The sequence below is a fragment of the Chiloscyllium plagiosum genome, unplaced genomic scaffold, assembly GCF_037043375.1.
Source record: "Chiloscyllium plagiosum isolate Xiang-an unplaced genomic scaffold, Cpla_swu_hap1 HiC_scaffold_7, whole genome shotgun sequence".
Classification (NCBI taxonomy): Eukaryota; Metazoa; Chordata; class Chondrichthyes; order Orectolobiformes; family Hemiscylliidae; genus Chiloscyllium; species Chiloscyllium plagiosum.
In genome coordinates this window covers 119,471,713-119,496,717 of record NW_028270145.1, presented here as the reverse complement: position 1 = coordinate 119,496,717, position 25,005 = coordinate 119,471,713, and the positions used below count along the sequence as shown (strand labels likewise).

The window sequence follows — 25,005 nt, the reverse complement described above, 5'->3', positions numbered from 1 at the left end:
CACTAGGACCCAGCGGTGCCCCTGGATCGGGATCGGGGGGGCACTAGGACCCAGCGGTGCCCCTGGATCAGGGGGTGGGCACTAGGACCCAGCGGTGCCCCTGGATCAGGGGGTGGGCACTAGGACCCAGCGGTGCCCCTGGATCAGGGAGTGGGCACTAGGACCCAGCGGTGCCCCTGGATCGGGGTGGGGGGGGCACTAGGACCCAGCGGTGCCCCTGGATCAGAGGGTGGGCACTAGGACCCAGCGGTGCCCCTGGATCAGGGGGTGGGCACTAGGACCCAGCGGTGCCCCGCTCAGTTTGCTGCTGGCTGTGCGGGGAATGGGTCTGTGTGGGATCTTGCTGTGCGGTGGAGGGGCCGCCCTGCCCCTGCTGGTGTCCTGGAGCCTGGGGTTGTTGTTGGCGGATGAAGTTGCATTCCGATGTCCCCCATGCGGGCTCGAGCAGTTGTCGGGATGTCCCACACCAGCAGGCTGCAGGGAGACCGTGCGGGAACCAGGCTGCGGCTGCTGCTGGAGCTGTGCCCGGGCTCTGGGGGAACCCTGCGGGGTCTACACCCCCCGCTGTGGGGCTGGACTCCGCTGTTACCCCCGCACCGACACCGAGTACCCGCTGCAGGACCTGGTGCAGGGGCAGGGGCTGTGCGGGAGGCGCAGGGACCTGGAATACAACCGCTCCCGGGACAGCCCCTCCGGTAAGCGGGACCCTCCCCCCTCTCCCCCCTCTCCCCCCTCTCCGCGGGACCCTCCCCCACTCCCCTCGCCGCGGGACCCCCTCCCCTCTCCCCGGGACCCTCTCTCCCCTCTCCGCGGGACCCTCCCCCCACTCCCCTCTCCGCGGGACCCTCCCCCCTCTCCGCTGGACCCTCCCCCACTCCCCTCTCCGCTGGACCCCCTCCCCTCTCCCCGGGACCCTCTCCCCCCTCTCCCCGGGACCCTCTCCCCCCTCTCCGCGGGACCCTCTCCCCGGGACCCTCTCCCCCATCTCCCCGGGACCCTCTCCCCCCTCTCCGCGGGACCCTCTCCCCCCTCTCCCCGGGACCCTCTCCCCCATCTCCCCGGGACCCTCTCCCCCCTCTCCGCGGGACCCTCCCCCCTCTCTCCCCGGGACCCTCCCCCCTCTCTCCCCGGGACCCTCCCCCCTCTCTCCCCGGGACCCTCCCCCCTCTCTCCCCGGGACCCTCCCCCCTCTCTCCCCGGGACCCTCCCCCCTCTCTCCCCGGGACCCTCCCCCCTCTCTCCCCGGGACCCTCCCCCCTCTGTCCCCAGCCGCAGCCTCCCCGCTCCTGTTCGCGCTCCCAGAGAACAACTTGGGAAAGTTCAGTAAAACTTTTTACGGAGTTTCGGCCCGAGGCTGCGGGAGTGCGCTGCATTCCGCTGGCGGAGGGTCCTGGGGTGGTGCTGGGTGCTGCGGGACATCTCAGGTTCAGGGGGAACCTGGCCCCTTCGAACAACTGCGTGCATTTGTATAGCTCCTTCCAAGCACTAAAGGAGCCCGGAGTGATGCTCAGGAAATAGCTGTTGGGAATTCACATAAACGGTGAGGGCTATGTTCACAGTGAGGGCTGAATGGTCACACTGGCTGCAGTCAGGGTGAGGGGTCATACTATCATGGCTGCGGTCAGGGTGACTCTCTCATTAGCAGCTAATTCTGACCTAGGCAGACAGCTCCCTCTCCCCATCTCAAACGTTAACACTTTGCTGTGAGTGAGATAATTCAGCAGTGAATGAGTTAATGTTGAGATTAAACTTTGCTCCGACTGTTTGAATCCAGATTCAATGCATGCTCTCATCCATTGTTCCTTTCACTGTTCTGAGAAAAAATAGACTCCTTGTCTGAACATTCCTTACAACCTTTGGGGAAGTAATTTCTGTTCCCTGCTCCAACGATGACCTGAGGTTGCTAACTTTATTGCTTTAGTTGTACCAGCTGCTTCCATATGTGCTTAAACTGTGAAGTGCAAATCTTTCGAACTTTCAGTCGTAAAATCATGAAATCCCTACAGTGTGGAAGCAGCCCGTTCGGCCCATCGAATCCACACCACCCGTCTAAAGAGCAAACCCCTCCATCCCCGTAACCCTGCGTTCCCCACGGCCAGTCCACCTAACCTACTCATACTTGGACTGTGGGAGGAAACCGGAGCACCCAGAGGAAACTCACGCAGACACGGGGAGTTGGAGTCACAGAGATGTACAGATCCTTCCATCCCACTCGGCCAGGCTGAGCAGATTTCCTGAACTGGTTGAGTCCTATTTGCCAGCACTTGGCCCCAAGACCCTCCAAACCCTTCCTATTCACGTCCCCATCCAGGTACCTTCTAAAACTTGTCATTGTACCAGCCTCCACCACTTCCTCTGGCAGCTCATTCCATACACATACCACCTCCTGTGTGAAAATGTTGCCCCTTAGATCCCCTCTCACCCAAAATCAGTGCCCGCTAGTTTTGGACTGCCTGACTCTGGGGAAGTGACCTGCGATAGGGCTAGGGGCAGGCTATTTCCCCTGGGGCTATTCACTCTCTCTGTGTCCTTGGTGGGAAGAATCGAGGCACAGACACAGAGGCACAGACTATTTTCTAAATGGGGAGAAAATTCAGAAATCTGAAGTGCAAAGGGAGTTGGGAGTCTGAGTCCAGGATTGTCTCCAGGATTAACTTGCAGGTTGAGTCGGTAGTTAGGAAGGGAAATACAAGGTTGTCATTCATCTCGAGAGGACGAGAATATAAAAGCAGGGATGTACTTCTGAGACTCTAGAAGGCTCTGGTCAGACCACATTTGGAGTAATGTCGCAGTTTGGGGCCCCATATCCCAGGAAGGATGTACTGGCCCTGGAGCAGGGTCAGAGGAGGGTCACGGGAATGGTCCCAGGAATGAAAGGCTTAACAGATGAGGAACGTTTGTGAACTCTGGGTTTATACTTGACGGGGTTTAGAAAGATGAAGGGAGATCTAATTGAAACTTACACAATACTGAACGGCTTGGACAGAGTGGATGTTGGGAAGGTGTTTCCAATGGAAGGAGAGACTAGGACCCGAGGACACAGCCTTAGAGTAAAGGAAAGGCCTTTCAGAACGGAGTTAAGGAGAAGCGTATTCAGTCAGAGAGAGGGGAATCTGTGGAATTCATTACCACAGAAGGCTGTGGAGGCCGGGTCATTGAGTCTGTTTAAGACAGAGCGAGATAGGTTCCTGATTGTCAAGGGGATCAAGGGTTAGGGGGAGAAAGCGGGAGAATGGGGGTGAGAAACTTATCAGCCAGGATTGAATGGCAGGGCAGACCCGATGGGCTGAATGGCCTAATTTCTGCTCCTATGTCTCATGGTCATACGGTCTCAGGATTTTATAAACCTCTATAAGATTGCCCCTCAGCCTCCAGTGCTCCAAGAAAAACAGCCCCAGCCTCTCCCTGTAGCTCAAACCCTCCAGCCCTGGCAAATTCCTTGTAAATCTTTTCTGAACCCTTTCATGTTTTACAACATCTTTCCGATAGAATTTAGAATTAGAATCCCTACAGTGTTGGAACAGGCCCTTCGGCCCAACAAGTCCACACTGACCCTCCGAAGAGTAACCCACCCAGACACATTCTGCTACCCTATATTTACCCCTAACTAATAACCTACCCTATGGGTAATTTAGCAATGGCCAATTCACCAAGCCTGCACATTTTTGGTTGGTGGGAGGAAACCCACACAAATTTGGGGAGAATGTGCAAACTCAACACAGTCACCCAAGACTGGTATCAAACCTGGGACCCTAGCGCTGTGAAGCAGCAGTGCTAACCACTGAGCCACCGTGCTGCCCAAGGACGGGAGACCATAATTGAATGCAGTATTGTCCTGTACAATGTCCTGTATAGCTGCAGCATGACCTCCCAATTCCTATACTCACTGACCAATAAGGATACTAAACACCTTCCTCACTATCCTATCTACCTGCAACTCCACATTCACGGAGCTATGAACCTACACTTCAAGGTCTCTTTGTTCAGCAACACTCCCTAGGACCTTACCATTAAATGTGTAAATCTGCCCTGATTTGAATTGAATTTATTGTCATGTGTACCGAGGCACAGTGAAAAGCTTTGTTTTGTGAGCAATCCAGGCAGATCACAGAGTTAAGTCGCATAGATAGTAAATAATAGGGAAACAGCGGCAAAAACAAAACACAGGTACAGGTGAATGTTAAGAGTTTGTGAGGCCATTCAGTATTCTAACAACAGTGGGGTAGAAACTGTTGTGAAACCGGCTGGTGCGTGTGTTCAGGCTTCTGTACCTTCTCCCTGATGGTAGAGGTTGTAGAAAAACATTGCCAGGGTGGGATGGATCTTTGAGAATGCTGGTGGCCTCTCCTTGACAGCGGGGCCTGGGAGATGGATTCTATAGATGGGAGGTTGGCCTTTGTGATTGTCTAGGCTGAGTTCACCACTCTTTGTAACCGTCTCCGATCTTGAATGGGACAGTTACCATACCAGGTAGTGACACATCCAGACAGAATGCTCTCGATGGGGCACCTATAAAAGTTGGTAAGGGTATTCGCCGTCATGCCAAATTTCCTCAGCTGCCTGAGGAAGAAGAGCCGTTGTTGGGCCTTTGTAACCAGTGCATCCACATGGAGAGTCCAAGAAAGCTTGTTGTGGATGACCACTCCCAGGAGCTAGACCCTCTCCACTCGTTCCCCCTCTGTGCTGTTAATGTGTACCGGGGTGGGGTGGGGGGGGGGCAGGAGTAACATCCTGCCGAAGGTCAATAATGAGTTCCTTGGTTTTGCCGGCATTGAGAGCTCGGTTGTTCTCAGTGCACCATTTTTCCAGGTCTTCCACCTCCCGTCTGTAGTCTGTTTCATCACCACCTGAGATTCGACCGACTATGGTGATGTCATCAGCGAACTTGTAAATGGCATTAATCTGGTATTTGGTGACGCAGCCATGGGTATACAGTGAGTACAGTAGGGGGCTGAGTATGCACCCCTGGGGGGGCTCCAGTGTTGGGTGTTAGTGAGGATGAAATATTGTCCCCAATCTTCACTGATTGTGGCCTGTGGGTCAGGAAACTGAGGACCCAGTTGCAGAGAGTGGGGCTTAGTCCGGGATCTCCAAGTTTAGTAATCAGTCTCGAGGGGATAATAGTGTTGAAGGCTGAACTGTAGTCAATGAGTAGGATTCTTATGTTTTGCCATTCCAAGATGCAGCATCTCACATTTATCTGAATTAAACTCCATCTGCCACTCCTCAGCCCATTGGCCCATCTGGTCCAGATCCCATTGTAATCTGAGGTAACCTTCCTCGCTGTCCACTACTCCTCCAATTTTCTAGAAACTTAACTCACTGTGGCATCACAGAGTTGCATGTGTCTCTCAGTCTGAGTTCTGAATTTGCCTGATCTTTTCCTTCTAGAAAGATGAGATTGTGTTTGTAATGCTGGCAGCTTAAAGTGAGCCAGTGTCGGGAGAGAGGTGGGCGTGGTTCTCCACAGGTGGCTCAGGTTTTCATGTGATTTCTCTTTAAAACTAATGCCAGAAAAACATCTCAGGAGGTGGAATTAAAACTAACTGCTTGTGTGTAAGGGGTAGGGGAGCACGGAGGAGGAAGTGGGAGAGAGTGAGAGAGACTGGAAGAGGGATAGAGAGGATGAGGGAGCGAGATCGAGGAATAGAGATTGCATGCCATGCCTGTGTCTCAATGATGTGCTTTGTTCCTATGTTCAGTCAAGTGGAGAGGGAGGGGGAGGGGGTGGGGGTGGGGGATTTGGTAGTTACACAGCGAATGTGATCTGTGAGCGGGACTGGGGTCATGGTCTTTGTTACAGGCTGTGCCAAGACTGTGAACAGAAATAACACTGGCTTGCAGAATGACCAATCTCCCACCCCCCCACTCCCAGCTCTCCCTCCCACCGTCTGTTCACACTGGGATTTCTGCATTCCGACATTCTCCCTCCTCTGCCCCCCGCCCCCCCCCCCACCCCCCCACCCCTCCCCAACTCCGTGATGGAGCGCAGGGCAATGGGCAGGGGAAGAAAGACACTGGCAAACTCTCCCACGTTCAGCAGAGACAAAGCTCCTTTCTGCAGAAGCTTAATGCCATTTAAACTGTTCACCCGCTCTCCTCTTCCGGGCTCACAAACTGTGGCAGGGGAAGATCCCATTTATCGTCGGGATCCTCCCCACCCCCACCGCGGATCCTTGAGTGCTCACTGCCCCTGTGTAGTGTCACCACTGTCACCTTGTTGTCTCTCAGCTCCCACTCACTCACTGACCTCCAAACGACTCTGCGATGCCTCCTAACAGCCCTCTCTTAGCCCCTGACCTCTGAACTGCTCCCTTCTCTTCAAATTCTCTAGCCTCTCTCCCACACTGCCTCCTCGCTTCCTCTGTGGCTGGACAGGGTTAAATCACTGACCCAGTAACTCCATATAGTGTGTGGCTGGTGACAGTTGACAGAGAGCACTGAGTGTTGGAGGGTGGAATGCAGAGAGGGAGAAGGGCGAAGTGAATATTGTTCTTGGAAGAGTCTAAGAGAGAGAGAGAAAGACAGACAGAGCTGTGAAAATAAAAACCCTAAGTACTACAAAAATACAAATAATCTCAGGAATGGCCTACAAATGATTAATGGAGTCTCCTAAAAGTGCTTCAATCATTAACCACCTGTTTATTTCACCATGCCTATGATCAAAGGAGCTGTACATAGACAGAAAACTCAAAAACAGGCTCTGTTACCTGTACGTACAGGCAACACGTGACATTAGGCTTCAGTTCCTGAACACCAAACACTCCAAGATGGGGATAGCACGGGGTTAGATACAGAGTAAAGCTCCCTCGACACTATCCCCATCAAACCCTTCCATAACAGGGCCAGCACGGGGTTAGATACAGAGTAAGTGGTGAGGTCCTGGGGAGTGTTGCTGAACAAAGACACCTTGGAGTGCAGGTTCATAGCTCCTTGAAAGTGGAGTCGCAGGTAGATAGGATAGTGAAGAAGGCGTTTGGTATGCTTTCCTTTATTGGTCAGAGTATTGAGTACAGGTGTTGGGGGGTCATGTTGCGGCTGTACAGGACATTGGTTAGGCCACTGTTGGAATATTGTGTGCAATTCTGGTCTCCTTCCTATCGGAAATATGTTGTAAAACTTGAACGGGTTGAGAAAAGATTTACAAGGATGTTACCAGGGTTGGAGGATTTGAGCTATGGGGAGAGGCTGAACAGGCCGGGACTGTTTTCCCTGGAGCGTCGGAGGCTGAGGGGTGACCTTATAGAGGTTTACAAAATTATGAGGGGCATGGATAGGATAAATAGACAAAGTCTTTTCCCTGAGGTCGGGGAGTCCAGAACTAGAGGGCATAGGTTTAGGGTGAGAGGGGAAAGATAAAAAATAGACCTAAGGGGCAACTTTTTCACACAGAGGGTGGTACGTGTTTGGAATGAGTTGCCAGAGGAAGTGGTGGAGGCTGGTACAATTACAACATTTAAGAGGCATTTGGATGGGTATATGAATAGGAAGGGTTTGGAGGGATATGGGCCGGGAGCTGGCAGGTGGGACTAGATTGGGTTGGGATATCTGGTCGGCATGGACGGGTTGGACCGAAGGGCCTGTTTCCATGCTGTACATCTCTATGACTCTAAGCTCTGTGTACAACTGAAGTGTCTGGGTGCACAGTTAACACTTATCATGTTTTTGCTCCTGCCTTGAGTGGACAGTGTGGTGGGGACAGTGGGCGGTGTGTGGTGGGGACAGTGGGCGGTGTGTGGTGGGGACAGTGGGCGGTGTGTGATGGGGACAGTGGGGGGTGTGTGATGGGGACAGTGGGCGGTGTGTGATGGGGACAGTGGGCGGTGTGTGGTGGGGACAGTGGGCGGTGTGTGATGGGGACAGTGGGCGGTGTGTGATGGGGACTGTGGGCGGTGTGTGATGGGGTCAGTGGGCGGTGTGTGATGGGGACAGTGGGCGGTGTGTGATGGGGACTGTGGGCGGTGTGTGATGGGGACAGTGGGCGGTGTGTGATGGGGACAGTGCGTGGTGTGTGATGGGGACAGTGGGCGGTGTGTGATGGGGACAGTGGGGGTGTGTGATGGGGACAGTGGGCGGTGTGTGATGGGGACAGTGCGTGGTGTGTGATGGGGACAGTGGGCGGTGTGTGATGGGGACAGTGGGGGTGTGTGATGGGGACAGTGGGCGGTGTGTGATGGGGTCAGTGGGCGGTGTGTGGTGGGGACAGTGGGCGGTGTGTGATGGGGACAGTGGGCGGTGTGTGATGGGGACTGTGGGCAGTGTGTAATGGGGACAGTGGACGGTGTGTGATGGGGACAGTGGACGGTGTGTGATGGGGACAGTGGGGGTGTGTGATGGGGACAGTGGGTGATGTGTGATGGGGACAGTGGGCGGTGTGTGATGGGGACAGTGGGCGGTGTGTGATGGGGACTGTGGGCGGTGTGTGATGGGGACAGTGGGCGGTGTGTGATGGGGACTGTGGGCGGTGTGTGATGGGTACAGTGGGCGGTGTGTGATGGGGACAGTGGGCGGTGTAAGGGGGACAGTAGGGGGTGTGTGATGGGGACAGTGGGCAGTGTGTGATGGGGACAGTGGGCGGTGTGTGATGGGGACAGTGGGCGGTGTGTGATGGGGACAGTGGGCGGTGTAATGGGGACAGTGGGGGTGTGTGATGGGGACAGTGCGTGGTGTGTGATGGGGTCAGTGGGCGGTGTGTGGTGGGGACAGTGGGCGGTGTGTGATGGGGTCAGTGGGCGGTGTGTGATGGGGACAGTGGGGGGTGTGTGATGGGGACAGTGGGCGGTGTGTGATGGGGTCAGTGGGCGGTGTGTGATGGGGTCAGTGGGCGGTGTGTGATGGGGACAGTGGGCGGTGTGTGGTGGGGTCAGTGGGCGGTGTGTGATGGGGACAGTAGGGGGTGTGTGATGGGGACAGTGGGCGGTGTGTGGTGGGGACAGTGGGCGGTGTGTGATGGGGACAGTGGGCGGTGTGTGATGGGGACAGTGGGCCATGTGTGGTGGGGTAACTGAGTTTTCAGTTTCAGGCTGGACTTTCTAACTGAATCCAGATTGTTGGAGGAGCATGAGCTGGAAGTGAGGAGTCAGTAAGTACTTTAGCCACAGATTAGTGGGAATCCAGAGGGTTGGGAAGCATTTAAAAACCAGCAGAGTTTTACTAAAATAGTGTTTTAAAATGAGACACTGGGGTGGACAAAATTAAAAATTGCACAACACCAGGTTATAGTCCAACAGGTTTATTTGGAAGCACTAGCTTTCGGAGCACTGCTCCTTCAGGTTGTAGTGGAGAACAAGATTGTAAGACACAGAATTTTTAGCAAAAGTTTACAGTGTGATGTAACTGAAATGATATATTGGAAAAGACCCGGATTGTTTAAGTCTCTCATCTTTTAGAATGACCATATTGGTTTCAGCTCTTTCATATGTAAATCTCAAAACCTTTTTTAAATTTACAATCTCAAGGGAACTTTCCAATATATCATTTCAGTTACATCACACTGGAAACATTTGCTATAAATTCTGTGTCTTACAATCTTATTCTCCACAACCACCTGATGAAGGATCTGAATAGGTATTTTGCATCTGTTTTCACAGTGGAAGGCACCAGCAGCATTCCAGAACTTCAAGAGAGTTGGGGGCAGAGGTGTGTGTAGTGGCCATCACTGAGGAGAAGGTGGTGGGGAATAACCTCCACCCCATGATACTGACGGAGAGAGCTGAGGAGATGGTAGCAGCATTGGTGGTGATCTTTCAGGTGTCACTGGATTCAGGGAGGGTCCCAGAGGAGTGGGTGGCATGGTGGCACAGTGGTTAGCACTGCTGCCTCACAGCGCCAGAGACCCGGGTTCAATTCCCGCCTCAGGCGACTGACTGTGTGAAGTTTGCACGTTCTCCCCGTGTCTGCGTGGGTTTCCTCCGGGTGCTCCGGTTTCCTCCCACAGTCCAAAGATGTGCAGGTCAGGTGAATTGGCCATGCTAAATTGCCCGTAGTGTTGGGTAAGGGGTAAATGTAGGGGTATGGGTGGGTTGCGCTTCGGCGGGTCGGTGTGGACTTGTTGGGCCGAAGGGCCTGTTTCCACACTGTAATGTAATCTAATCTAAAAATGTTTAATGTAATCCTCCAGTTTCAGAAGGGAGGAAGGTAGAAGACAGGAACCTATAGGCTGGTTAGCCTGACCTTGGTCATTGGTCAGATTTTCCAGCCCGTTATTGAGGATGAGATTGTGGAGTACTTGGAAGCACAGGGGAGGATAGGGCAGAGCCAGCATGGCTTCGTCACCGGGAGGTCATACCTGACACATCTGTTAGGATTTGTTGAGGAGTTAACACTCAAGTTAGGCAAAGGAGAGCCAGAGGATGTGGTCTATTTGGATTTCCGGAAGATCTTTGACAGGATGCTGCACAGGGGGCTGTTAAATAAGATAAGAGCCCATGGTGTTAGTGACAAGGTACTGGCCTGGATAGAGGATTGGCTGACTGGCAGAAGGCAGAGAGTGGGGATAAAGGGGTCTTTTTCAGGATGGCAGCTGGTGTCTAGTGGAGTTTCACAGGGGTCAGTGTTGGGACCACAACTGTTCATGATTTGTGTTGGTGATCAGGGCAAAGGACCTGAGGGCATTGTCACAGACTCAGACAGTGCAGAAAAGGCCCCTTTGCCCATCGAGTCTTCTTCAACATAACTATCACTGAAGGCACACTAATCCTGATTTCCTACACCTGTCCCAAATCCTTGCAAGTTATGATATTTCAAGTGATTGCAAGGTTTCCAGCCTCTACTACCTTCCCAGGCAGTGTGTTTCATATTCCCACCACCCACTGAGTGAAACAGTTTTTCCCAAATCCGCTCTGAATCTCCTGCCCCATACCCTAAAACTATGCCCTCTTGCGATTGACCCTTAGACCAAGGGGAACAGCTGCTCTCTGTTTACCCTGTTCATATCCCTCTTCTCTGCTCAAAAGAAAACAATCCAATCTGATTTAATTTCTTCACTCCAGGCAACATCCTGGTGAATCTTGTTGGTCCCCCCTCCAGTGCTGTCCCATCCTTCCTGTAGTAGTGAGGCAGTTAGAACTGCACACTGTACTCCAATTGTGGTCTGGCCAAAGCTCTGTACAATTCCACCATTACCTCGTTGCTCTCATACTCTGTGCCAGGACTGATGAAAGCAACTGTCCCGTATGCCTTCTCAGCTATCGTATTCCTGAGCTCTGCTGATTTCAGGGATCTGTGAATAATTACAGCATGCTCCCTCTTCCTCTAAGCTGCCCTGTGTCCTTCCACTCATTAAATATCCCATCATCTTGGATCTTCTCTGAAAGTGCATCACCTCACACTTTTCAGGATCAAATACCATCTGCCAATGGTCTACCCATCTGCCTAACTCATCTACTTCTTCCTGCAGCCTACAACCGTCTTAGAGGCAGGGAGTCATATAGCACAGAAATGAACCTTTCTGTCCAACCAGTCCATGCCGAACATAATCCCAAACTAATCTAGTCCCACCTGCCTGCTCCTGGCCCATATCCCTCCAAACCCTTCCTATTCATGTCCTTATCCAAATGACTTGTACACATTGTAACTCTACTCACACCCACCACTGCCTCAGGAGGTTTATTTCACACACAAACCACCCTCTCACAGAGTCACAGGCCCCTTACAGCAGGGAGACAGGCCCTTTGCCCCAAACTGGCCCATTCCGACCAAAATGCCCATCCACTCTAACCCCATTTCCCTGCACTTGGCCCATATCCTTCTAATCCTTTCCTATCCATGTATTTGTCCAAATGCCTTTTAAATGTTGTTAATGTACCCGCCTCAACCACTTCCCCTGGCAGCTCATTCCATATGCGCACCACCCTCTGTGTAAAAGCATTACCCCTCAGGTTCCCTTTTATTCTTTCCTCTCTAACCTTAAACTGATGCCCTCTCGTCCGCGATTCCCCAACCCTGGGGAAAAGACTGAGTGCATTCACCCTATCCATGCCTCTCATGGTCTCCATGCCTCTCATGGTCTTATACACCTCTATAACATTCCCCCCTCAGTCTCCTACTCTCTACAGAAAATGGTCCCAGCTTGTCCCACCTCTCCCTATAACTCAGACCCTTGAGTCCTGGTAACATCCTTCTAAATTTCTTCCACACTCTTTCCAGTTTAATAACATCCTTCCTGTAGCAAGGTGACCAAAACTGATCACAATACTCTGAGTGCACCAACGTTCTGTACAACTGCAACATAACTTCCCAACTTCTACACTCACTGCCCTGACTGATGAAGGCCAGTGTGCCAAAAGCCTTCTTCACTGCCCGGTCTACCTGGGACTCCACTTTCAGAGAACCGTGCACCTGAACTCCAAGGTCCCTCTGGTCCACTACACTCCTTAAGGCCCTACCATTCACCATGAAACTCCTGCCTTGATTTGATTTTCCAAAGTACAAGACCTCACCCTTATCTATATTAAACTCCATTTGCCATTTCTCGGCCCACTTCCCCAGCTGATCAAGGTCCTGCTGCAATTTCTTATGACCTTCCTCACTGTCCATGAGATCGCCTACTTTAGTGTCATCAGCAAGCTTACTAATCATGTCTTGTACATTCTCATCCAAAGCATTGATATAGATAAGAAACAGTAATGGGCCCAGCACCGACCCGAGACACTCCACTAGTCATAGGCCTCCAGTCCAACAAGGAACCTTCCACTAGTACCCTCTGCTTCCTACTATCAAGCCAATTGTGTATCCAATTTGCCAGCTCCCCCATGTGGAACCTTATCAAAGGCCTTATTGAAGTCCATATAGACTACATCTACCACCCTGCCCTTATCAACCTTCCTGGTCACTTCATAAAAGAACTCTAACAAACTTATGAGACATGGTCTCCCACTCACAAAGCCATACTGACTATTCATAATCAAGCCCTGTCTTTCCAAATGCATGTATGTCTTATCCCTTACAACCTTCTCAAGTAACTTACCCACCACAGATGTTAGGCTGACTGGGCTATCATTCCCAGGATTTTCTTTGCAGACTTACTTGAATAAGGGCACAACATTCACTACCCTCCAGTCTTTTGAGACCTCACCCGTGGCTAAGGTTGATGTAAAAATATCAGCCAGGGGCCCTGCAGTTTCTTCTCCAGCCTCTTGCAGGGTTCTTGGATGTATCTGGTCAGGACCAAGAGATGTATCCACCTTCATGCATTCTAATACATCAAAAACCTCCTCCTCTGTGATATGGACTGTCCACAAGACATCACCACTAAGTTACCCAAGTTCCCATGTCTTCATGTCTTTCTCCATGGTAAACACAGAGGAGAAATATTCATTGAGGACCTCACCCATCTCCTGCGGTTTTACACAGACATGTCCACTTTGGTCCTTGAGGGGTCCTATTCTCTAGTTATTCTTTTCCCTTTAATGTACTTAAAGAACCTCTTTGGATTCACCCTGATCTTCACAGCCAAGGCTGTCTTGTGCACCCTTTTCACCTCCTGATTTCCTTCCTCAGTAAACTCCAGGGATTCCCTTGATCCCAGCTGACTGTATCTGAACCACGCCTCCTCCTTTTTTCTGGTCAAAGCCACAATATCTCTTTGTCGTCCAGGGTTCCCTATTCCTGCCAACCTTGCCCTTTATCCTGACAGGAATATACAGACCTTGAACTCTAGCTATCTCACTTTTAAAGGCCTCTCATTTTCTGGAGGTCACTTTGCCTGGAAACAAACTACTGCACTCAACCCCTGTTCAACAGGGCTAGAGTACAAGATCAGAAAGGTATTGCTGAGACCCTATAAGCCTTTGGTCAGAGCTCATTTGGAATATTGAGAGCAGTTTTGGGCCACGTATCTAAGGATGGATGCGCTGGCAATGGAGGGGGTCCACAGGAGGTGTACAAGAATGATCCTGGGGATGAAGGGTTTGTCACATGTGGAGTGATTTGAGGATTCTGGGTCTGTACTCGCTGGAGTTTAGAATGGGGGACCTAATTGAAATGTACAGAATACTGAGAGGCCTGGATAGAGAGGACGTGGAGAAGATGTTTCCAGCAGTATGAGAGACTGGGACCAAAGGGCACAGCCTTCGAGTGAAGAGACAACTCTTTAGAACTGAGATGAGGAGAAATCTCTTCAGCCAGAAGGTGGGGAATGAGGTTCTGGATGTAGGTTAGCTCGCTGAGCTGGAAGGTTCATTTCCAGACGTTTCGTCACACTACTAGGTAACATCTTCAGTGGGCCTCCAGACAAAGCACTGCTGCTGATTCCTGCTTTCTATTTATATGTTTGGGTTTCTTTGGGTTGGTGATGTCATTTCCTGTGGTGATGTCATTTTCTGTTCTTTTTCTCAGGGGGTGGTAGATGGGGTCTAACTCGATGTGTTTGTTGATAGGGTTCTGGTTGGAATGCCATGCTTCAGGGAATTTTCGTGCATGTCTCTGTTTGGCTTGTCCTAGGATGGATGTGTTGTCCCAGTTGAAGTGATGTCCTTCCTCATCTGTTTGTGAAGATATTAGTGAGAGAGGGTCATGTCTTTTTGTGGCTAGTTGATGTTCATGTATACTGGTGGCTAGTTTTCTGCCTGTTTGTCCAATGTAGTGTTTGTTACAGTTCTTGTACAGTATTTTGTAAATGACATTAGTTTTGCTCATTGTCTGTATAGGTTCTTTCAAGTTCATTAGCTGCTGTTTTAGTGTGTTGGTGGGTTTGTGGGCCACCATGATGCCAAGAGGTCTGAGTAGTCTAGCAGACATTTCCGAGATGTCTTTGATGTAGGGGAGAGTGACGAGGGTTTCTGGACGTGTTTTGTCTGCTTGTTTGGGTTTGTTGCTGAGAAATCGGCGGACCGTGTTCATTGGGTACCCATTCTTTTTGAATACACAGTATAGGTGATTTTCCTCTGCTCTGCGTAGTCCCTCTGTGCTGCAGTGTGTGGTGGCTCGTTGAAATAATGTTCTGATGCAGCTCTGTTTGTGGGTGTTGGGATGATTGGTTCTGTAGTTCAGTATTTGGTCTGTATGTGTGTGTTCCTATAGAGGCTGGTTTGAAGTTCCCCATTGGCTGTTCGCTCCACTGTGACATCTAGGAATGGCAGTTAGTTGTTGTTTTCCTCCTCTTTAGTGAATTTTATCCCAGTCAGGATATCATTGATGGGATTGAAGGTTTCCTCTAACTTTTTTCGTTTAGTGATGATAAAGGTGTCATCCATGTAGCGGACCCAGAGTTTGGGTTGGATGGTTGGCAGAGCTGTTTGAACATAGAACATAGAACATTACAGCGCAGTACAGGCCCTTCGGCCCTCGATGTTGCGCCGCCCTGTCATACTAATCTGAAGCCCATCCCACCTACACTATTCCATGTACGTCCATATGCCTGTCCAATGACGACTTAAATGCACTTAAACTTGGCGAATTACTACTGTTGCAGGCAAAGCATTCCATACCCTTACTACTTTGAGTCTCTGCATTACTGCCTCTGCTGAGAACCCTGATATCGGAGATCCCATGGGTGTTCCATTGGTTTGTCTGTAGGTTTTGTTGTTGAAGATGAAGTGGGTGGTAAGGCATAAGTCCGCTAGCTTCACGATACTGTCCTTGCTGATGAAGTTGGTGGTGTTTGGTGTATGCGTCTTTGGGTCTTCTAGTCATGTAGTCAGTGTTTCCTTGGCCAGGTTAATGTTTATTGATGTAAACAGGGCTGTCACATCAAAGGAGACCATTATTTCATCCTCATCTATCTATGTGCCTTTGATGGTCTTCAGGAATTCTTGGGTGGAGTGGTGTGAGAATTCTACTAAGTGTTTTAGTCTTTGTTGTAGCTCCTTGACCAGCCTTGGCCACAGGAAATGACATCACCGACCCAAAGAAACCCAAACATATAAATAGAAAGCAGGAATTTTCAGCATTGCTTCGCCTGAGGCCCACTGAAGATGTTACCTAGCAAGGTAACAAGACGCTTGGAAATGAACCTTCCAGCTCAGCGAGCAAACCTACATTCAAAAATGTTTAGATGTTTCAAAAGGAATAGGGAGGGGGAGGTAAAAGAGGTGGGGGAGTGGCATTGCTAATCAGGGATAGTATCACAGCTGCAGAAAGGGAGGTCACTGAGGAGGGTTTGTCGACAGAGTCAGTCTGGGTGGAAGGCAGAAACAGGAAAGGAGCAGTCACTTTATTGGGAGTTTTCTTCAGGCCCCTCAATAGCAACAGAGACACGGAGGAGTAGATTGGGAGGGAGATTTTGGAAATGCGCAGGAGTAACAGGGTTGTTGTCATGGGTGATTTTAACTTCACTCATATTGATTGGAACCGACTTAGTTCAGATAGTTTGGACAGAGCAGTTTTTGTTGGTTGTGTCATGGAAGGGTTCCTGAGTCAATATGTAGATAGGTGAACTAGAGGGGAGGCCATATTGGATTTGGTGCTTGGCAATGAACCAGGCCAGGTGTCAGATTTCTCGGTGGGAGAGCATTTCGGTGATAGTGATCATAACTCCTGACCTTTACTATACTCATGGCGTGGGATAGGAGCAGACAGTATGGGAAAGTGTTTAACTGGGGGAGGGGGAATTACAATGCTATTAGGCAGGAACTGGGGCGCCTAAATTAGGAACAGATGTTCTCAGAGAAATGCATGACAGAAATGTGGAGGTTGTTTAGGGAGCACTTGCTGATAGTGCTGAATAGGTTTGTCCCACTGAGACAAGGAAGGGATGGTAGGGTGAAGGAACCTTGGATGACAAGGGATGTGGGATATCTAGTCAACTGGAAGGAGGAAGCTTACTTAAGGTTGAGGAGGCAATGATCAGACAGGACTGTAGAGGGTTACAAGGTAGTCAGGAAGGAACTGAAGAAAGGACTTAGGAGAGCTAGAAGGGGACATGAGAAAGCTTTAATGAGTAGGATTGTGGAAAAACCCTCAGGCATTTTACACCTATGTGAGGAACAAGAGGATATGGCTTTACTGTTAGACTTCTGGCTGCTCACCCTCCCCCAGTCAGAAGTGGAAATGTGTAATCCCAATAAATGTATTACAAACAAACAAACAAAATTTACAGCCCAGGCACGGGAGATTCATTTAAGATGCGTCTGGACAGATGCATGAGTAGGTGGGGAGCAGAGGGATACAGATGCTTAGGAATTGATCGACAGGTTTAGACAGTACATTTGGATCGGCTCAGGCTAGAAGGGCCGAAGGGCCAGTTCCTGATCTTGGAGGATAGTGTTTGTTGGATGTCCTGCCACGACAAGTCCCGTTGTGAGATAGTCTCTCCAGTTGCTTGAGTAATTATTCCTGTGTGCTCTATGCTGCACTCTGTGTGAGCTGCATTTGAGCAGAGAGTACTCCCCTGTGACAGGACCAGACTTCCAGCAACACACTGTGTGTACCGGGGTCACTGTGTGTACAGGGGCCACTGTGAGTACAGGGGCCACTGTGAGTACAGGGGCCACTGTGAGTACAGGGGCCACTGTGAGTACAGGGGCCACTGCGTGTACAGGGGCCACTGCGTGTACTGGGGCCACTGCGTGTACTGGGGCCACTGTGTGCACGGGGTCCACTGTATGTACCGGGTCCACTGTGTGTACAGGGGCCACTGTGTGTACCGGGGTCACTGTGTGTACAGGGTCCACTGTGTGTACAGGGTCCACTGTGTGTACAGGGTCCACTGCGTGAACGGGGGCCACTGCGTGAACGGGGGCCACTGCGTGTACGGGGGCCACTGCGTGTACCGGGGTCACTGTGTGTACCGGGGTCACTGTGTGTACCGGGGTCACTGTGTACCGGGGTCACTGTGTGTACGGGGGTTACTGTGTGTACAGGGGCCACTGTGTGTACAGGGTCCACTGTATGTACCGGGGTCACTGTGTGTACAGGGTCCACTGTGTGTACCGGGGTCACTGTGTGTACCGGGGTCACTGTGTGTACAGGGGCCACTGTGTGTACAGGGGTCACTGTGTGTACAGGGTCCACTGTATGTACCGGGGTCACTGTGTGTACAGGGGCCACTGTGTGTACGGGGGTCACTGTGTGTACTGGGGTCACTGTGTGTACTGGGGTCACTGTGTGTACAGGGTCCACTGTATGTACCGGGGTCACTGTGTGTACCGGGGTCACTGTGTGTACGGGGGTCACTGTGTGTACAGGGGCCACTGTGTGTACAGTGTCCACTGTGTGTACAGGGTCCACTGTGTGTACAGGGGTCACTGTATGTACCGGGGTCACTGTATGTACCGGGGTCACTGTATGTACCGGGGTCACTGTATGTACCGGGGTCACTGTGTGTACAGGGTCCACTGTGTGTACCGGGGCCACTGCGTGAACGGGGGCCACTGCGTGAACGGGGGCCACTGCGTGAACAGGGGTCACTGCGTGTACGGGGGGTCCCTGCGTGTACGGGGGTCACTGCGTATGCAGGTGGTCCCTGCGTGTACGGAGGCCACTGAGTGTACAGGGGGTCCCTGCATGTATGGGGGGTCCCTGCGAGTATGGGGGGTCCCTGCGTGTATGGGGGTCACTGCGTGTATGGGGGTCACTGCGTGTACGGGGGTCCCTGCATGTACGGGGGGTCTCTACGTGTAAGGGGGGTCCCTGCGTGTACGGGGGTCGCTGTGTGTACGGGGCTTACTGCGTGTACGGGGGGTCACTGCTTGTGTGGGGGGTCACTGCTTGTGTGGGGGGTCACTGCTTGTGTGGGGGGTCACTGCTTGTACGGGGGTCACTGCGTGTACGGGGGTCACTGCGTGTATGGGGGGTCACTGCGTGTACGGGGGGGTCACTGCGTGTACGGGGGTCACTGCGTGTACGGGGGTCACTGCTTGTACGGGGGGTCCCTGCGTGTACGGGGGGTCCCTGCGTGTACGGGGGTCACTGCGTGTACGGGGGTCACTGCGTGTACGAGGGTTACTGTGTACGGTGGTCACCTTGGGTACAGGGGTCACTGTGTGGGTATGGGGGTCACTGTGTGTACGAGGGTCACTGTGTGTACGGGGATCACTGTGTGTACAGGGTTCACTGTGTGTACGGAGTTCACTGTGTGTACGGGGGTCACTGTGTGTAGGGGCCACTGCGTGTACGAGGGTCACTGTGTATACGGGGGTCACTGTGTGGGTACGGGGGTCACTGAGTGTACGAGGGTCACTGAGTGTACGGGGGTCACTGTGTGTATACGGGGGTCACTGTGTGTACAGGGGTCACTGCGTGTACCGGGGTCACTGCGTGTACGGGGGTCACTGCGTGTACGGGGGTCACTGTGTGTACAGGGGTCACTGCGTGTACAGGGGTCACTGCGTGTACCGGGGTCACTGCTTGTACCGGGGTCACTGCTTGTACCGGGGTCACTGCGTGTACGGGGGTCACTGCGTGTACGGGGGTCACTGTGTGTACCGGGGTCACTGTGTGTATCGGGGTCACTGTGTGTACGGGGGTCACTGCTGGGTACAGGGATCACTGTGTGTACGGCTGTCACTGTGTGTACGGCTGTCACTGTGTGTACGGGGGTCACTGTGTGTACGGGGGTCACTGTGTGTACGGCTGTCACTGTGTGTACGGGGGTCACTGTGTGTACGGGGGTCACTGTGTGTACGGGAGTCACTGTGTGTACGGGGGTCACTGTGTGTACGGGGGTCACTGTGTGTACGGGGGTCACTGCGTGTACGAGGGTTACTGTATGTACAGGGGTCACTGCGTGTACCGGGGTCACTACGTGTACGGGGGTCACTGCGTGTACGGGGGTCACTGCGTGTACAGGGGTCACTGCGTGTACGGGGGTCACTGTGGGTACTGGGGTCACTGCTTGTACCGGGGTCACTGTGTGTACCGGGGTCACTGCTTGTACCGGAGTCACTGCGTGTACGGGGGTCACTGCGTGTACAGGGGTCACTGCGTGTACGGGGGTCACTGCGTGTACGGGGGTCACTGCGTGTACAGGGGTCACTGCGTGTACCGGGGTCACTGCTTGTGTGGGGGTCACTGCATGTACGGGGGTCACTGCGTGTACAGGGGTCACTGCATGTACGGGGGTCACTGCGTGTACAGGGGTCACTGCGTGTACAGGGGTCACTGCGTGTACGGGGGTCACTGTGTGTACGGGGGTCACTGCGTGTACGGGGGTCACTGTGTGTACCGGGGTCACTGCGTGTACGGGGGTCACTGTGTGTACCGGGGTCACTGCGTGTACAGGGGTCACTGCGTGTACAGGGGTCACTGCGTGTACGGGGGTCACTGTGTGTACAGGGGTCACTGTGTGTACGGGGGTCACTGTGTGTACCGGGGTCACTGCGTGTACGGGGGTCACTGTGTGTACAGGGGTCACTGTGTGTACCGGGGTCACTGCTTGTGTGGGGGTCACTGCGTGTACGGGGGTCACTGCGTGTACAGGGGTCACTGCATGTACGGGGGTCACTGCGTGTACAGGGGTCACTGCGTGTACGGGGGTCACTGCGTGTACGGGGGTCACTGCGTGTACAGGGGTCACTGCGTGTACGGGGGTCACTGCATGCACGGGGGTCACAGCTTGTACCGGGGTCACTGTGTGGGTACGGGGGTCACTGAGTGTACGAGGGTCACTGTGTATACGGGGGTCACTGTGTGTACCGGGGTCACTGCTTGTACCGGGGTCACTGCTTGTACCGGGGTCACTGCGTGTACGGGGGTCACTGTGTGTACGGGGGTCACTGTGTGTACGGGGGTCACTGTGTGTACGGGGGTCACTGTGTGTGTACGGGGGTCACTGCGTGTACGAGGGTTACTGTATGTACAGGGGTCACTGCGTGTACCGGGGTCACTGTGTGTGTACGGGGGTCACTGCGTGTACGAGGGTTACTGTATGTACAGGGGTCACTGCGTGTACCGGGATCACTGTGTGTGTACGGGGGTCACTGCGTGTACGGGGGTCACTGCGTGTACCGGGGTCACTGCGTGTACCGGGGTCACTGCGTGTACAGGGGTCACTGCGTGTACGGGGTCACTGTGTGTACCGGGGTCACTGTGTGTACGGGGTCACTGTGTGTACCGGGGTCACTGCATGTGTGGGGGTCACTGCGTGCACGGGGGTCACTGCGTGTACCGGGGTCACTGCTTGTACCGGGGTCACTGCTTGTGTGGGGGTCACTGCGTGTACCGGGGTCACTGCGTGTACAGGGGTCACTGCGTGTACGGGGGTCACTGCGTGTACGGGGGTCACTGCGTGTACAGGGGTCACTGCGTGTACGGGGGTCACTGCGTGTACGGGGGTCACTGCGTGTACAGGGGTCACTGCATGTACAGGGGTCACTGCGTGTACCGGGGTCACTGCGTGTACAGGGGTCACTGCGTGTACGGGGGTCACTGCGTGTACGGGGGTCACTGCGTGTACAGGGGTCACTGCGTGTACAGGGGTCACTGTGTGTACCGGGGTCACTGCTTGTGTGGGGGTCACTGCGTGCACGGGGGTCACTGTGGGTACTGGGGTCACTGCTTGTACCGGGGTCACTGCGTGTACGGGGGTCACTGCATGTACGGGGGTCACTGCGTGTACAGGGGTCACTGCGTGTACAGGGGTCACTGTGTGTACCGGGGTCACTGCTTGTGTGGGGGTCACTGCGTGCACGGGGGTCACTGTGTGTACGGGGATCACTGTGTGTACGGGGGTCACTGCGTGCACGGGGGTCACTGCGTGTACCGGGGTCACTGCGTGTACGGGTGTCACTGCGTGTACGGGGGTCACTGTGTGTACGGGAGTCACTGTGTGTACGGGGGTCACTGTATGTACAGGGGTCACTGCGTGTACCGGGGTCACTGCGTGTACAGGGGTCACTGCGTGTACGGCGGTCACTGCGTGAACGGGGGTCACTGTGTGTACAGGGGTCACTGCGTGCACGGGTGTCACTGTGTGTACCGGGGTCACTGTGTGTACGGGGTCACTGTGTGTACCGGGGTCACTGCTTGTGTGGGGGTCACTGCGTGCACGGGGGTCACTGTGTGTACAGGGGTCACTGCGTGCACGGGGGTCACTGCGTGTACCGGGGTCACTGCTTGTACCGGGGTCACTGCGTGTACGGGGGTCACTGCGTGTACGGGGGGTCACTGCGTGTACGGGGGTCACTGCGTGTACCGGGGTCACTGCTTGTACAGGGGCCACTGCGTGTACGGGGGTCACTGCGTGTACGGGGGTCACTGCGTGTACAGGGGTCACTGCGTGTACAGGGGTCACTGCGTGTACGGGGGTCACTGCGTGTACAGGGGTCACTGCGTGTACCGGGGTCACTGCTTGTGTGGGGGGCACTGCGTGCACGGGGGTCACTGTGGATACTGGGGTCACTGCGAGTATGGGGGTCACTGTGGGTACTGGGGTCACTGCGTGTACCGGGGTCACTGCTTGTACCGGGGTCACTGCTTGTGCGGGGGTCACTGTGTGTAAGGGGGTCACTGTGTGTACCGGGGTCACTGCTTGTGTGGGGGTCACTGCATGTACGGGGGTCACTGCGTGTACAGGGGTCACTGCGTGTACCGGAGTCACTGCGTGTACAGGGTCCACTGCGTGTACGGGGGTCACTGCGTGTACGGGGGTCACTGCGTGTACAGGGGTCACTGCTTGTGTGGGGGTCACTGCGTGCACGGGGGTCACTGTGGGTACGGGGGTCACTGCGTGTACCGGGGTCACTGCTTGTACCGGGGTCACTGCTTGTGCGGGGGTCACTGTGTGTAAGGGGGTCACTGTGTGTATGGGGGTCACTGTGTGTACCGGGGTCACTGCTTGCGTGGGTGTCACTGCGTGTACGGGGGTCACTGCGTGTACAGGGGTCACTGCGTGTACAGGGGATCACTGTGGGTACGGGGGTCACTGTGGGTACGGGGGTCACTGTGGGTACGGGGGTCACTGTGTGTACAGGGTCCACTGTATGTACCGGGGTCACTGTGTGTACCGGGGTCACTGTGTGTACAGGGTCCACTGCGTGTACGGGGGCCACTGCGTGTACGGGGGGTCCCTGCGTGTACGGGGGGTCCCTGCGTGTACGGGGGGTCCCTGCGTGTACGGGGGTCCCTGCGTGTACGGGGGTCCCTGCGTGTACGGGGGTCACTGTGTGTACCGGGGTCACTGTGTGTACCGGAGTCACTGTGTGTACGGGGGTCACTGCGTGTACAGGGGCCACTGCGTTTACGGGGATCACTGCGTGTACGGGGGTCACTGCGTGTACAGGGGCCACTGCGTGTACGGGGGTCACTGTGTGTACGGGGGTCACTGTGTGTACGGGGGTCACTGTGTGTACAGGGGTCACTGTGTGTACCGGAGTCACTGTGTGTACCGGAGTCACTGTGTGTACGGGGGCCACTGTGTGTACCGGAGTCACTGTGTGTACGGGGGTCACTGTGTGTACCGGAGTCACTGTGTGTACCGGAGTCACTGTGTGTACGGGGGTCACTGTGTGTACAGGGGCCACTGCGTGTGCGGGGGTCACTATGTGTACAGGGGCCACTGCGTGTACGTGGATCACTGTGTGTACGGGGGTCACTGAGTGTACGGGGGTCACTGTGTGTACAGGGGTCACTGTGTGTACCGGAGTCACTGTGTGTACCGGAGTCACTGTGTGTACGGGGGTCACTGCGTGTACAGGGGTCACTGCGTGTACGGGGGTCACTGCGTGTACGGGGGTCACTGCGTGTACCGGGGTCACTGCGTGTACAGGGGTCACTGTGTGTACGGGGGTCACTGCGTGTACGGGGGTCACTGCGTGTACAGGGGTCACTGCGTGTACGGGGGTCACTGCGTGTACGGGGGTCACTGCGTGTACAGGGGTCACTGCGTGTACCGGGGTCACTGCGTGTACGGGGGTCACTGCGTGTACGGGGGTCACTGTGTGTACGGGGGTCACTGCGTGTACCGGGGTCACTGCGTGTACAGGGGTCACTGCGTGTACGGGGGTCACTGCGTGTACGGGGGTCACTGCGTGCACGGGGGTCACTGTGGGTACTGGGGTCACTGCTTGTACCGGGGTCACTGCTTGTGCGAGGGTCACTGTGTGTAAGGGGGTCACTGTGTGTATGGGGGTCACTGTGTGTACCGGGGTCACTGCTTGTGTGGGGGTCACTGCGTGTACGGGGGTCACTGCGTGTACGGGGGTCACTGCGTGTACGGGGGTCACTGCGTGTACCGGGGTCACTGCGTGTACGGGTGTCACTGTGTGTACGGGGGTCACTGTGTGTACGGGGGTCACTGTGTGTACGGGAGTCACTGTGTGTGTACGAGGGTCACTGTGTGTGTACGAGGGTTACTGTATGTACAGGGGTCACTGCGTGTACCGCGGTCACTGCGTGTACAGGGGTCACTGCGTGTACGGGGGTCACTGCGTGTACGGGGGTCACTGCGTGTACAGGGGTCACTGCGTGTACGGGGGTCACTGCGTGTACGGGGGTCACTGCGTGTACAGGGGTCACTGCGTGTACCGGGGTCACTGCGTGTACAGGGGTCACTGCGTGTACCGGGGTCACTGCGTGTACAGGGGTCACTGCGTGTACGGGGGTCACTGCGTGTACCGGGGTCACTGCGTGTACGGGGGTCACTGCGTGTACGGGGGTCACTGCGTGTACGGGGGTCACTGCGTGCACGGGGGTCACTGTGGGTACTGGGGTCACTGCTTGTACCGGGGTCACTGCTTGTGCGGGGGTCACTGTGTGTAAGGGGGTCACTGTGTGTAAGGGGGTCACTGTGTGTACCGGGGTCACTGCTTGTGTGGGGGTCACTGCATGTACGGGGGTCACTGTGTGTACGGGGGTCACTGTGTGTACGGGGGTCACTGTGTGTACGGGAGTCACTGTGTGTGTACAGGGGTCACTGTGTGTGTACGAGGGTTACTGTATGTACAGGGGTCACTGCGTGTACCGCGGTCACTGCGTGTACAGGGGTCACTGCGTGTACGGCGGTCACTGCGTGAACGGGGGTCACTGTGTGTACCGGGGTCACTGCTTGTGTGGGGATCACTGCGTGCACGGGGGTCACTGCGTGTACCGGGGTCACTGCGTGTACCGGGGTCACTGCTTGTACCGGGG

The 25,005-nt window shown here is 54.2% G+C and overlaps 1 protein-coding gene across 1 annotated transcript in view; it reads left to right on the top strand.

Annotated features, from left to right (window-relative positions):
• The first annotated feature begins 292 nt into the window (after positions 1 to 292).
• The window catches only part of LOC122552055 (insulin-like growth factor-binding protein 2), a 186,176-nt gene continuing 161,463 nt past the window's right edge, over positions 293 to 25,005 (top strand). The window contains exon 1 of the mRNA XM_087989425.1: positions 293 to 695. Coding sequence (XP_087845551.1) covers positions 323 to 695 — 373 coding nt within the window. The 5' untranslated portion in view covers positions 293 to 322. The remainder of the gene's footprint in view (positions 696 to 25,005) is intronic.